At 45.4% G+C, this 15,431-nt stretch overlaps 1 protein-coding gene across 5 annotated transcripts in view; it reads left to right on the top strand.

The window, feature by feature from the left end:
- The window catches only part of palm1a (paralemmin 1a), a 237,668-nt gene extending 222,686 nt beyond the window's left edge, over window positions 1–14,982 (top strand). For all 5 annotated transcript variants that reach the window (XM_048559926.2, XM_048559924.2, XM_048559927.2 and 2 more), the window contains exon 8: window positions 9,427–14,982. In XM_048559926.2, the coding sequence (XP_048415883.1) occupies window positions 9,427–10,100 (674 nt within the window). In that variant the 3' untranslated portion in view covers window positions 10,101–14,982. The remainder of the gene's footprint in view (window positions 1–9,426) is intronic.
- The last annotated feature ends 449 nt before the right edge of the window (window positions 14,983–15,431 follow it).

Here is a 15,431-nt window from a genome sequence, read left to right on the forward strand (position 1 = left end):
AGGGTGGAGAGATAGGGGCCAAATGTGGCAAGTGGGACTAGTTTAGTTTGGGAAACCTGGTCAGCATGGTCTAGTTTGACTGAAGGGACTGTTTCCAAGCCATGTGACTCTATGACACACGCGTATATATACACAGACACATACATGCACGTACATATTCACACACACACATACATATTCATACGCATACACACACATATATATAAATATTCTCACACACAGACACATATTCAAATATTTAAACACATACTTGCATGTACAGCCATGTGCATATAAAGATACGCGTACTCACACACGTACTCCAAAATTCAGGACATGTAGCGTGTCCGTAAGACACATTCACACCAACGCACTCTCACACTCAGACCCATATATCCAGAAACCCCCAGCCGAGCTCACATTCGGAGAAGTGCGTAAACACATACCATTCCATCTACCTCCGCTGCTCCCACCCATACACATTTACAAAACCTACCAACTGGACTTGGATTTCTAGTAACATCATCAGATGAAAATGCCCCTTTCATATTTCAGAGAGACTGCTTTCAAACATTGGGGTGAAACTCCTTGTAGAACAGCACTGTGGGTGTCCCTACACCATCAGGACCGCAAGAGTTCACTAGCTCCTTAACGGCCTTAGGAATGGGCAATAAATGCGGCCCAGCCAGTGCCACACTCATCCCATGAAATAGTAAATGCAAAGACATCCATCCAGCTCAGACAAAAGTCAGGGGCAGTGTGCCTTCAGTTTTATCTTGGAGTGCATAGGCCCTTTGAATATTGTTGTGTGAGTTTCAGAGCAGCCTTGTAAGATTTGTCAGCTCACTACACAGCCTTGCAGTTTGACACAGGTCTGATCCCTGGTAATTCAGGTCATCGCTGCATTTGGGAAATCCTACCTGTCCATGTAGGGGTAGAGTCTTCACCTTGTCCAGACAGATCAAAGGTTAGGGAGCCTTCGCCCTGTCCAGCAGGTCAGGGGTCAGAGAGTCTTCACCTTGTCCAGAGGGTCAGGGTCAGAGTGTCATCACCATCCCCACAGGATCATGGTCAGTGAGAATTAGTGGCAGGTACTCACGCTCCCTAGTCCTTATGACTAGTGGTTGTTAAAATGAGACATATTGATTCACAATTTGTTACCCTAAGAAACAATGTGCGAGGGTGAAAAAGCAGGGAGCAGACTGAAGGGGGCATTAGCTGTGGGATACTAGATAGGGGATATTAGTTATGTGATATTAGATAGTGGATTTTAGACAGGGGACATTAGAGAGGAGGTATTAGGGAATACTTGTTAGTAGAGACTAATTAGTGGATATTAATTGGCAGGTATTTGTTAGTAGGTATTAGCAGATATTAGTTAGCCTATGTTAGCTGGAAGATTTTATCTGGGGGATATAACCTGGGGGATATTAGCTGGGGCATATGAGATAGGGATATTCACGCCTGAGATCCCAAATGTTGTTAGAGAGAATCCTAAGGGAGATGATTTACAAGTATTTGGAACGGCCAGGACTGACTAGGGAAAGTCAACATTGCTTTGTGTGTAGAAGATCATGTCTCATGATCTTGACAGAGTTTTTTGAAGAAACAACGAAGAGGATTGATGAGAGCAGTGTGGTGGACTGGTTAGCAAGGGCAGATCAAACAGAGTTGAGGGAGAACTATCTATTTGGATACGGAGAAAACAAGGTGTAGAGCCGGATGAATACAGCAGGCCAAGCAGCATCGGAGGAGCAGGAAAGCTGACGTTTCAGGCCTAGACCCTTCATCATAAATGGGGGAGGGGAAGGAGATTCTGAAATAAATAGGGAGAGAGGGGGAGGCGGGTGGAAGATGGATAAAGGGGCAGATAGGTGGAGAACAGGCGGACAGGTCAAGGAGGCAGGGATGGAGCCAGTAAAAGTGAGTGTAGGTGGGCAGTAGGGTAGGAGTTGGTCAGTCCAGGGAAAACGGATAGCTCAAGTAGGTGGGGATGAGGCTGGTAGGAGGGGATAGGCGGGAGAAAGGATGGACAGGTTATGGAGGCGGGGACAAGCTGGGCTGGTTTTGGGATGCAGTCGGGGGAGGGGAGATTTTGAAGCTCGTGAAATCCCCTTTGATACCATTGGGCTGCAGGGTTCCCAAACAGAATATGAGTTGCTGTTCCTGCAACCTTTGGGTGGCATCATTATGGCACTGCAGGAGGCCCAGGATGGACATGTCATCCGAGGAGTGGGAGTGGGAGTTGAAGTCAACTTGTTGGTAGTGGAATGTTGCGTTTCAGACTAGAGTCCTGTGACCTGTGGTGTACTACAAGGATCAGTGCTGGGTCCTCTGCTTTTTGTCATTTCTATAAATGATTTGGATGTGAACATAGGAGGTACGGTTAGTGAGTTTGCAGACGATAGCAAGATTGGAGGTGTAGTGCACAGTGAGGAAGGTTACCTCAGAATACAATGGGACCTTGATCAATTAGGCCAATGGGCCGAGGAGTGGCAGATGCAGTTTAATTTAGATAATTGTGAGGTGCTGCATTCGGAAAGGCAAATCAGGGCAGGACTTATACACTTAGTGGTAAGATCCTGGGGAGTGTTGCTGAGCAAAGAGACCTTGGAGTGCAGGTTCATGGTTCATTGAAAGTGGAGTCGCTGATAGTGAAGAAAGCGTTTGGCATGCTTGCTTTTAGTTGTCAGTGTATTGAGTATAGGAATTGGGAGGTCATATTGCAGCTGTTCAGGATATTGGTGAGACCACTATTGAAATACTGCGGCTTCCCTGCTATAGGAAGGATGTTGTGAAACTTGAAAGGGTTCAGAAAAAAAATACAAGGATGTTGCCGGGGTTGGAGGGTTTGAGTGATAGGGAGAGGCTGGATAGGCTGGGGATATTTCCCCTGAAGCATCAGAGACTGAGAGATGACCTTATAGAGGTTTATAAAATCATGAGGGGAATGGATAGGGTAAATAGACAAGATATTTTCCCCAGGGTGGGAGAGTTCAAAAACTGGAGGGCACAGGTTTAAGGTGAGAGGGGAGAGATTTAAAAGGGATCTAAGGGATAACTTTTTCATGCAGAAGGTAGGGCATGTGTGGAATGAGCTGCCAGAGCAAGTGGTGGAGGCTGGTACAATTACAATATTTAAAAGGCATCTGGATAGGTACGTGAATAGGAAGGGTTTAGAGGGATATGGACCAAATTCTGGCAAATGGGACTAGATTTATTTAGGATATCTGGTTGGAGGGAAGTGTCTGTTTCCGCGCTGTATAACTCTATAAACCTATGTTCCACCTCAAGGGAAAAGCCTCGTAGTTTTATTGATGGGCTGTTAATGCAAAGACCCAGATAACATTCTGAGCACCCGGGTTCAAATCCTGCCATGGCAAATGGTGGAATTTGAATTCAATAAATATCTGGAATTAAGAGTCTAATGATGATCATGAATCCATTGTTTGAAAAACCCATCTGGTTCACTAGTGCCCTTTAGGGAAGGAAACTGCCATCCTTACCTGGTCTGGCCTACATGACCCACAACAATGTGAATGACCCCTAATTGCCCTCTGGGCAATTAGGGATGGGCAATAAATGCTGGCCTGGCCAGAAACACCCTCAACCCATGAACGAAATTTTAAAAATACTAGATTTCTTGCATCATTCTGAAGCACATTTGCTCTGAAGGACATGTCGTCAAGCTGACCCCGGCTCCTGGAAGCCCCTGTGATGATTGGCCGCTTCTGGCTTTCCAGATAAATCGGTTTTGCAGAGTAGACAGCCCACCCAATCCCAGCCCAGGCTGTGCAATTTTCTGAAGAAAGGTCTAGGCCCGAAACGTTAACCTTCCTGCTCCTCTGATGCTGCTTGGCCTGCTGTGTTCATCCAGCTCTACACCGTGTTATCTCCAGCATCCGAAGTTCCTGTTACTTCTGTGCGATTCGGCCAGTTTCAAGCTGTTGATTTAGTGGTAATGTCTGCCACCTGCTGGAGCTTTGCTGGTACTGCTGGAAAGCCAAACAGCCAATCGTAAACTGAAGTGAATATTCAGGGATTGACAGGTCGTGGGTGAGAGGGAATGAGAGAGTGACAGGGAGTGACAGGGATTGGGAGAATGACAGGGAGTAACAGCGAGTGGGAGTGGAAGAGTGACAGGGAGTGGAGAGATTGTTAAGGGAGTGAGGCGGTCGGGGGAGGATATACCTTTTACGGCAGCACAAAGTTAAATTTAGAAACATAGGCAGTGTGATCCCAATTTCCTGTGCAGCGTCTCTTTCCGGTAGTTACTTTTAATCATTATCCTTAACCAGTGTGCTCAGAAAACTAACTCCAACTCCAACTAACTAACTCTAACTCGAACTACAAGATAATAAAATGTGAGGCTGGATGAACACAGCAGGCCAAGCAGCATCTCAGGAGCACAAAAGCTGACGTTTCGGGCCTAGACCCTTCATCAGAGAGGGGGATGGGGGGAGGGAACTGGAATAAATAGGGAGAGAGGGGGAGGCGGACCGAAGATGGAGAGCAAAGAAGATAGGTGGAGAGGGTGTAGGTGGGGAGGTAGGGAGGGGATAGGTCAGTCCAGGGAAGACGGACAGGTCAAGGAGGTGGGATGAGGTTAGTAGGTAGCTGGGGGTGCGGCTGGGGGTGGGAGGAAGGGATGGGTGAGAGGAAGAACCGGTTAGGGAGGCAGAGACAGGTTGGACTGGTTTTGGGATGCAGTGGGTGGGGGGGAAGAGCTGGGCTGGTTGTGTGGTGCAGTGGGGGGAGGGGATGAACTGGGCTGGTTTAGGGATGCAGTGGGGGAAGGGGAGATTTTGAAACTGGTGAAGTCCACATTGATACCATATGGCTGCAGGGTTCCCAGGCGGAATATGAGTTGCTGTTCCTGCAACCTTCGGGTGGCATCATTGTGGCAGTGCAGGAGGCCCATGATGGACATGTCATCAAGAGAATGGGAGGGGGAGTGGAAATGGTTTGCGACTGGGAGGTGCAGTTGTTTGTTGCGAACTGAGCGGAGGTGTTCTGCAAAGCGGTCCCCAAGCCTCCGCTTGGTTTCCCCAATGTAGAGAAAGCCGCACCGGGTACAGTGGATGCAGTATACCACATTGGCAGATGTGCAGGTGAACCTCTGCTTAATGTGGAATGTCATCTTGGGGCCTGGGATGGGGGTGAGGGAGGAGGTGTGGGGACAAGTGTAGCATTTCCTGCGGTTGCAGGGGAAGGTGCCGGGTGTGGTGGGGTTGGAGGGCAGTGTGGAGCGAACAAGGGAGTCACGGAGAGAGTGGTCTCTCCGGAAAGCAGACAGGGGTGGGGATGGAAAAATGTCTTGGGTGGTGGGGTCGGATTGTAAATGGCGGAAGTGTCGGAGGATAATGCGTTGTATCCGGAGGTTGGTAGGGTGGTGTGTGAGAACGAGGGGGATCCTCTTGGGGCGGTTGTGGCGGGGGCGGGGTGTGAGGGATGTGTCGCGGGAAATGCGGGAGACACGGTCAAGGGCGTTCTCAATCACCGTGGGGGGGAAGTTGCGGTCCTTAAAGAACTTGAACATCTGGGATGTGCGGGAGTGGAATGTCTTATCGTGGGAGGGGAAACCACCCTACCAACCTCCGGATACAACGCATTATCCTCCGACACTTCCGCCATTTACAATCCGACCCCACCACCCAAGACATTTTTCCATCCCCACCCCTGTCTGCTTTCCGGAGAGACCACTCTCTCCGTGACTCCCTTGTTCGCTCCACACTGCCCTCCAACCCCACCACACCCGGCACCTTCCCCTGCAACCGCAGGAAATGCTACACTTGTCCCCACACCTCCTCCCTCACCCCCATCCCAGGCCCCAAGATGACATTCCACATTAAGCAGAGGTTCACCTGCACATCTGCCAATGTGGTATACTGCATCCACTGTACCCGGTGCGGCTTTCTCTACATTGGGGAAACCAAGCGGAGGCTTGGGGACCGCTTTGCAGAACACCTCCGCTCAGTTCGCAACAAACAACTGCACCTCCCAGTCGCAAACCATTTCCACTCCCCCTCCCATTCTCTTGATGACATGTCCATCATGGGCCTCCTGCACTGCCACAATGATGCCACCCGAAGGTTGCAGGAACAGCAACTCATATTCCGCCTGGGAACCCTGCAGCCATATGGTATCAATGTGGACTTCACCAGTTTCAAAATCTCCCCTTCCCCCACTGCATCCCTAAACCAGCCCAGTTCATCCCCTCCCCCCACTGCACCACACAACCAGCCCAGCTCTTCCCCCCCACCCACTGCATCCCAAAACCAGTCCAACCTGTCTCTGCCTCCCTAACCGGTTCTTCCTCTCACCCATCCCTTCCTCCCACCCCCAGCCGCACCCCCAGCTACCTACTAACCTCATCCCACCTCCTTGACCTGTCCGTCTTCCCTGGACTGACCTATCCCCTCCCTACCTCCCCACCTACACCCTCTCCACCTATCTTCTTTGCTCTCCATCTTCGGTCCGCCTCCCCCTCTCTCCCTATTTATTCCAGTTCCCTCCCCCCATCCCCCTCTCTGATGAAGGGTCTAGGCCCGAAACGTCAGCTTTTGTGCTCCTGAGATGCTGCTTGGCCTGCTGTGTTCATCCAGCCTCACATTTTATTATCTTGGAATCTCCAGCATCTGCAGTTCCCATTATCTCTAACTCGAACTACAATTGGGATTATGTTTCCTGTGTGCAGTAATAATTACAAGCACCATTCTATTGAAACAGAGCCTCGAAAAGAACATACTGAGACCTGACCTCGTACAAATCACAAGGCCATAAGGTATTAGCCATTTAGCCCACTGAGTCTGCTCCATCATTCAATCAATGCCGACATTTTTCTCAATCCCATCCTCCTGCCTTCTCCCTGTAACCTTTGATACCCTTACTAACCAAGAACCTATCTGTCTCTGTCTTAAACACACTCAGTGACTTGGCCTCCACAGCCCTGTGTGGCAATGAGTTCCACAGATGAACTGCCCTCTGGCTGAAGAATTTCCTCCTCACCTCAGTTCTAAAGGGTTGTCCGTTCACTTGGAGGCTGTGCCCTCAGGTCCTAGTCTCAGAGCTTCTGAAGATGACTGCACAATTTTATAGAGTAGACAAAACAAACATAAATTCCTTTGTTGCCCCCCCCAACTCCTGCTCTTCAAATAATGAAATAGCTCACAAAGTCTCCATAGTCTGCACCTCCCAAACCCCCATCTTCTATTAACTAGAAGCACAAGGGCAGCAAATTACCCACCTCCCAATCCCCCCCAGACAATTTCTCCTCCTAGTCACACACCTTCCTAACTCGGAACGATATCACCGCTCCTTCTCTGTCACTGAGCAGCGAGGAGATGTAGGCCATTCAGCACTTCACACCCTCCAACATAATTACAGCTGATCTGATTGTAACTTCAAATACCATTCCCACCTACTCCCCAAGAACCTACCAGCCAAACCACCACACCCTCGCCATTCCTAACAAGACTCTATCTACCTCTGCTTTAAAAAATATTCAATGATTCTGCTTCTACTGCCTGGTCAAGAGGAGAGTTCCAAAGACTCACAACACTCTGAGAGAAAAAAAAGTTTGCCTCATCTTTTTTAGAAAGAGATTCTATTTCAATAGGTGGGTCAGTTTAAAACTACAGGTCAGAAATATCAGAGCCAGAGAAACCTGGAGATTCCTGTACTTATTGGGGTGATCTAGTGAGACAGTGGTGATTAAGGTAATGTGGGCCCTTGAGTTTCACACACTGGGTTATTGAGAACAAAAGCAGGCAAGTTACGGAGGTCCCTTATAAAGCTCTAGTGGGTTCTTAAATGGAGAATCACACCCAGTCCTGCTCACTACTGTTTAGGAATGATGTGAGGGTTCTTGAGACATTACTATCGAGATTTACTGGAACAGTTTCATGGATCAGGGATGTTAGTTACAAGATTCGGTTGGCGATGTGTCTGGAATAAAGGGGAGATCTGATCGAAGTCTAAAAGTTGATGACAGGGTTAGATAAGATGGTCAAAGAGAATTTGTCCCATTAGCTGAAGGCCCAATGACGAGGGGACACAGATCAAACATTTCAGGACAGAGATACAGAAAGCAACAATGGCGTGGAGCCAGCTGCCAATGAGAGCAGTGGATTCAGAGGAGATTAGTAATGTCAGAAGGTAATTGAATGGACATTTGTAACAGGGTTGTGTGGATGGAGTGAGGGAATAGCACAATTGCTTCATAGAGTCAGTCTAAACTTGACGGATAGAATGTCCTCCTCTGTGTAATAATGACTCTAATACTCCATAAATTGAAGTCAACCAGAAGTCAGAAGTGGCAATCTGGCCCTGAACCTTTCAGGTTCTAACTTTCAGCCCCACTACAGTCACTTGAGCTTGTAGATTGGGCTGAAAATACAGTGAGGTATGGTGCTGAGGGAGTGATGCTCTGTTGAAGCTGCAGTTGTTTCAGTGAGGGCCTAATCTCAAGCCTGATTTTCACTTTCAGGTCAATGTGGAAGACCAAATCGGTTTTTCTTTTCATCATTCCTGGGATGTGGGTGGTTCAGTTCCACTCTCAGGTGACTGTCTGTGCGCAGTTTGCACATTCTCCCTATGTCTGCGTGTGTTTCCTCCCACAGTGCAGGCTAGTTGGGTTAGCCATGGGAAATGCAGGGTTACAGGGACAGGGCAGAGATTGGGTCTGGGTGGGATGGTCTTTGGAATGTCAGTGTGGACCCAATGGGCCAAGTGACCTCTTTCCACACTGTAAGGAATCTATGAATTGCCTCCAGGAATGAGCCAGATTCTTGAACTGCTACAGTCCATGGGTTGTGGGCATCCCCAGTATCGTGAAGAAAGGAGTTCCAGAATTTTGACCCAGCGGCACCAAAGGAACAGTTCAGGGTGATGTGTGACTTGGAGGGAAACTTGCCGGGAGGTGGTGTTCCCCTGCGTTAAATGCGCTTGTCCACCTACCTGACAAGAGGATGTGTGTTCGGAAGGCGCTGACTATGGAACGTTTGTGAGCGTTTACGTTTTATTAACCGGCACTTAGGGGTCCAGGCGGATTTTTGTGCCGGTTGATCAAAGATTCCGGATAATCGTTAGGTATATTTGAAGAGTAATAGGAACGTAACATTACTTAAATAATGATGCAACTTTGCCCTAAATAAAACCTTCCGGGAGAGAGCCTTCTCACTCGCGCTATCACCTAGCTCCTCGCTCGTAGCGGTAGCACGTTACACATCCGGCATTTACAGTCTTATACATTTTGCCGGTTCATCAAGAGTTAAGGTCACAAGGTGCCGGTTAAAACAAAGTTTGCCGTCGTTCTGTTTTTGAAGAGCTGTAGCGGGAGGGATTTACTCTTCGATTACGGGGTTATTGCAGTCAGTCCTGAACATGCGGTTACTCTGCTCTTTGCTACTTATTTGCTAACATTCAGCTTCTTTTGTTGTTGGCCAGCAATGTTTGCGGTGGAAATTACTGTGGAGAAGGACAATGTAACAGGGGAGACCAAAGTCCTGTCCACCAGCAGTGTGTCTCCCAAGAACCTCAAGCAGCAAGGCGTCAAGGTCTATGAGGACGACCTCAAGGTGATCCATGAGATGCGCAAAGGTGACGTAGCGATGGAGAATGGAGTCCACCTTCTCAGTACCACCGAGGTGGATGAGCTGATACAGAAGGCTGATAAGGTGACAGACTACCACAAAGTGCCGGCTCCAGAGGGTAAAGGACCTCATGGTCAGCTCCAGGCTGACAGTCAGACCCCTGAGAAGCTAAAGGCAGATGGGATGGCCGGAGAGAACCTTAAAATCCTTCAGAAAACCCTGGGGGATGGCGCGGAACCCAGCAAAGACCAGCCTGTGACCATGATCTTCATGGGCTACCAGGACGTCGAGGACGAGAACGAGACCAAGAAGGTGCTTGGGTACGACGGAACGGGCAAAGCAGAGCTGGTGGTGATCGAGGATGGCGACGGCAAGAGTGAGAGGCCAGCAGAGAGCCAGGCCCCTCCGAACGGCACAGCTGCTGCCCAGGGCACCGAAGAGAAGGCAGACGGGAAGGGCAAAGAGGCTGTAGATGAGGTAGAGGATTTGAAGGAGAAGCAACGCTGTCAGTGCTGCATTGTGATGTGATCGTGTCCTGTCTTATCCTTCTTACTGTACAGTCGGAATGTTATATGTTCATAGTCTTCAGATGCACTGTATGTCTTCTAACGTAACACATGCTTTAATTGGGGATGCAAGGATTGCAGCCAATCCATCACGACTTAGCAAAGACCTGCATTTTCATTGGCATTCAGTCAGGGCCTAAATAAAAGCTACGAGCTGATTGGCTGAATGGTACCCTAAACATCATCCTATGAGTACAGTTGAGCTTCTCTGAGTCTACCTTGGCGATGACACGATGGTGCTGTAATGTCCTGTTACATATATCCACAAGCAATGTGGGAGCTGTTATAAATAAACCACGGGCAACCCTTTCTCAAAGCGGAAAGATAACAAACTCACAATTGAACCCTTTCCAGTGACACTTATTCAAGCTGTTGGGCAGGGAGTAGTGTTTGTCTGTGATCAAAGGTTGGTAAGTCAGCAGACCCAAAGCTCATCAATGACTTAAACTGTGTCCTTTAAAAGTAGCCCATAGAATCATAGAATCCATACAGTGTATAAGCAGACCATTCAGCCCATCAAGTCCATGCTGACCCACCAAAGAGTAGTCCACCCAAACCCATTCTATCCCTTTAACCCTACATTTCCCAAGGCTAACCCACCTAGCCTACATATCCCTGGGCACTATGGGCAATTGCCCATGGCCAACACATCTTTGGACCTTCTTTTCTTTCATTGTCCCTCACCAAAAGTGAACAATTGGGAGGAGGGGCTTAAACAGTTTCAAAAAGGGTAGAGTTGTTAAATTCAAACATGAATAAAGTTCTAATTTGAAAATGGTCAGAGTGAAGGCCTCAGAAGCAAAGTGAAAATGGATGGCTGGATTGAATTATTTTAGTTCTCTCAAAATCCGATTTTAATTGTGTCATTTAGTCATTGAGGGATAGAGTTACAGTAATAAAACCAGGTCTACCATTATCTTAGCATCAATAAGTAAATGGGTTTTGTATTTTAGTTAATCTCATTACACTATTAACCCAGAGACCCTAGGAATTTTCTGGGATAGCCAGGTTCAAATCCTGCAATAGCTGATGGTGGAATTTGAATTCAATAAAAATCTGGAATTAGGAACCTACTGATGGGTCATGATGATCATTGTGGATTGTTGGAATAAACCATCTGCTTCACTAAGGTCCTTCGGGAAGGAAATTATCATCCTTACCTGGTCTGGCCTGCGCATGATTCCAGACCCACAGCAATGTGGTCAACACTTAACTGCCCTCAGGGAATTCAGGGAGGAGTAATAAATTCTGGCCTAACCATTGATACCCTCATCTTGCGAATGAACTAAAACAAACCTCAACAGAAAACAGACTAAGTCAGCCAAGGGGGATGTTTCTGGGAATCTGCTAGCAATGTAAGGGTTAAAAAGTGACACAGTAAAAACTCATGGTAAAACGTTTCCAAGTTCATTCTTCTGCCTTCTGGTCAACCTGGAAACTGGACTGTACACAAATTTGTGATGTTTGGTGTTTGCTTTAATGCAGTGAGTCCCACCTTCTCCTTTCCAAGTCATATCAATGTGAATGAGTTCCATCCTTTATTGAGCCACAGTGCCAATGAGTTCGATCTCTTTACTTCATGGTAATATATGATGCCTTAAATGATCCGAATAAGCAAAAATAAACTAATGTCGATACTGTCGTTTGGTCATTTTGGATCGTAACCAGTTTGCCAAAGAGGTTGTGATGTCTCGCAGAAAAGCTGTTGCTGGATAAGCATGGTGGAGTTAATAGATGAATATTCAGCATCATGGAGCAGGGGGACCCCTGCTATTAAGTAATAGGCTAGATTGTTCATGAGAACCCCTGAAACTAGATTAATGGCAGTTTTTGTCCAACATGCCTTTTATTTCCTTCCTACTGCTCAAGCCACAGTTTTAGTGAAATGACACCAGTAATTTCTCCACAGACAGGAATCATTTGACTGGATTCCTTCAGAACATTTACTGCTTAGTCCATTTCTCCAGACCGTGCATTGGCTAATTTTTAGCACTGAACTCATATCTTAGACATACAAGATGGTTGACAACTGAATTTTCATTAACTTTGAATGACTCTGTTAATGTATATGTACTGTCAATGTTAAATTACTTTTTTTTCTACATTGAGATTTCGGTCTGATCAATGTCAAACTGGCAGCTGGGATCTTTTAGTCAGCTTGAAAATTTGCCTGTGCAGTTTGGATTTTCTGAATCATTGCATCCCTAATTTTGAAACACTTTTATACATCACACTTAGTCTTGAACCAGATCAATCTATCCTTTACACTGCCAGTCACCATGCACTACTCTCAGCGTATATGTATGATGTGATAAATGGGACAATTTTATTTTTCTTTGCATGTTCTGTAGTTCCAAGCTAATTACAGATCATTGTGAAAGCAATTAACTGATGGTGTTCTTTGTTAATCCTACTGCAATCTGTCTGCAATTCTTTTTTACATCCATCCAAAGGGTTCAATGAGACTAGAGACCGATTGTAACACTGCTACTTAGGTGAAGATTCTCAGTCCACTTTCTGCTCCAGATGGTAATTAAATCAAATCTGAATTGACCATTTATCTAGATTCAAGATTCAAATACTAGTGATGTGATACAAACCTTATTGATTCCTCAATCACTCTAAATCCAATCCAGATTAAATCTGACCTGTGCAAATACACAAACTTGAATTTACACAGGAGCACCACTTGAAGTTGTGGATCTGATTGTTCCTGAGCTGAGTTCACTTTGTGTGAATGTGTGAGCTGAAGTGCCTGCGTGTTTCTGCCTATGTGTTTTTGTGTTTCTTAGTATGTGCGTAGTGCGTGTTTGAATAATGCCTTTTATGCACTTGCCTGTATGAACGTGCTTGAGTCCATCTGTAGTTACCTGTTTATGTAGACGCCTGTATCTATGTAAGTGCGTGTGAGATTTTGTTTGTGTGTGTGTGTGTGTACAAGTGTGTATGAGAGTGTGGTTGTGTGAGAGACAGTAACTCAGAAATACTGGGAACTCACTTTTCATTCCTCTCATGTTCCTGGTCACATTATTGTTTCCATGGTGATTACAGGCTTTACCAAAGACTGCACCAAATGATGTTGCTACGAAAGTTGTTTTCATTTATTGTAAATGGGAGTGAGCAAGACAATCAAATTTCTTTATAATGGTTTCCCCAATTTGTTGCTCTCCATGAACTATAATTGAAAATGCCCAACCTATTATTGGAGAAATCACTATATATAATAGATCTATAAACACTAATATCTACTTTTAAACACAATGCCTTGGGAATGGCTTTGGCCCTCTTTAGATTTCCCAAACCTGGTAGTGATGAATTCGATAGACTCCATCGTACATGCGAGCATGCTCATTAGATAATAAAGCAGTCCCATTTTATTCCATGCATTCCAGAGGCCTGTGGCACAAGTGATCTCACATAAATTCTTCGGTATTGCACGTGTGTAAGCGTGAAGTGCACTTGTGCACCATGTCTGTGATGTGCTTCCGGATTTCTGAGACATTGGGGCTCCAGCTCTCTGTAGCTGAGAGGCAAAATCAATCAGAGTGCAGATTCCCTTCATGTGTCAGGCATTAGGCTTTGTGACCAATTTGTGTTCTTTGTTGTTTAGTGCTGTTGGAAACCCTTAGTAATTTCTGCTGTGTTACACCCGCTTCCAAAATCCTATAGCATATCAATGGGTTCTTTGGGGCTTTAAAACACATTGTTGAAAAGTCTATTTTACAACATTCAGCCAGATAAGCATATTCCTAGTATTAAAGCAGATTGGAGCGTGGACAATGAGTACTTTTGATTACAAGTTGCGAGTGATTGTCTAACTTTTATGTTTAAAATGCTTTGTGTTTTTTTAAAACAAAAGAAAATCAGTTCCCATTGAAAACTTTAGTAAAAGAAAGTTTAATGCATATATTTTTGTTATGACATCTTACAATTACTATTAATTTGTGTTGTGTGCATACACACATGCGGTTCACACAAAAACACATATATGCACACACCCACACACACAGAGTCTCACATGCACACGCATGCACACACATGGACATGCATACAAACACACACACACATACGCGCACACCCACACACACAGTGTCTCACATGTGCATGCATGCACACACATGCACACACACACACACACACACACACACACACAGTGTCTCACATGCACATGCATACAAACACACACACAAACACACCTCAATATGGTTGTCTGAGGTGTCCAAATGCTTATTTGGTAAAACATACTCTCTGGATTCATACAGGACAAATTATACATGCTGTACAATGTTTGCTCTATATTACAGAATCTAAACAAATTCTATAGGATGAGTTCAACACCTACAGAATGTTTTGTTTCGTGTGAGGGAAGTTGTTTGAGGTGTGTGTTACAGTCAATTCCCCTTTGAAGCATCTGGCAATGAGACTAGCTGCCCTATTCATCTTGTTCATTCGGGTATGTTCTCCTTAAGGCTCACTTTCACAAGTGGATCATCTTCCAACAACTAACTGAGACAAAATGTAATGAAAAGTTTTAACTAGAAGATCTAAGAACTTGATTATGTGTACCATTGATGTGAATAATCTGACAGTTTATTCCCATTGATGCATAGCTAGAATCTGCCATATGTAAGAGATAAACACAAGTATTAAATGCCAATGTTTTCTTAAAAGGTTGGGACTATAAACAATTGGAAGGAAAATTAATAAGTTAAATTATAGAACTTGAAACTGCTGTTGCCACATGCGCCCAAGTGGAGTTGACTGTATTTAACTGTTTGGAACAATGTGAAATTTAATATGCAAAACTGTATAGTAATCGAAAATAAAATCTAGATGTGATTAAATGGAAGTGTTATTAATGTGAATAAATTGCAGGAATTGGAATGGGAGTGTAAACAAATTTTAAAGTACAACTGTTTCATTCTTTACTGGTTTAAGAAAATATTCTGGTGGCAGTTTTGTAGTTCATGACTTTTGTTGCTGTTAGTTTTCCAGATGAGTTAGCCTCCATTTCAACAAAGTCTTGTGTGTTGATTTTTTTTTGTTCTTCATGTGAGTTCATTGCATCCTGAGATTTCTTGGAATCACTCAGTTCCTCTCTTGGAGATTTCTCGGAATCACTTAACTTCCAGTGATTTCCCAGGATCATTTACATTCTGAATAGTTTCTCGATTAATCAGATTCCTAACTTGTACCTTGTTTATATTACTCCCATGGCTGAAATTTGCACACTCGGTTTCGTTAAGCAATGTGCTAGTTTCTCATGTTAGTTCCACTTTCTGTGATGGTTTGA

Source organism: Stegostoma tigrinum, chromosome 30 (genome assembly GCF_030684315.1).
Source record: "Stegostoma tigrinum isolate sSteTig4 chromosome 30, sSteTig4.hap1, whole genome shotgun sequence".
NCBI classification, from domain to species: Eukaryota; Metazoa; Chordata; class Chondrichthyes; order Orectolobiformes; family Stegostomatidae; genus Stegostoma; species Stegostoma tigrinum.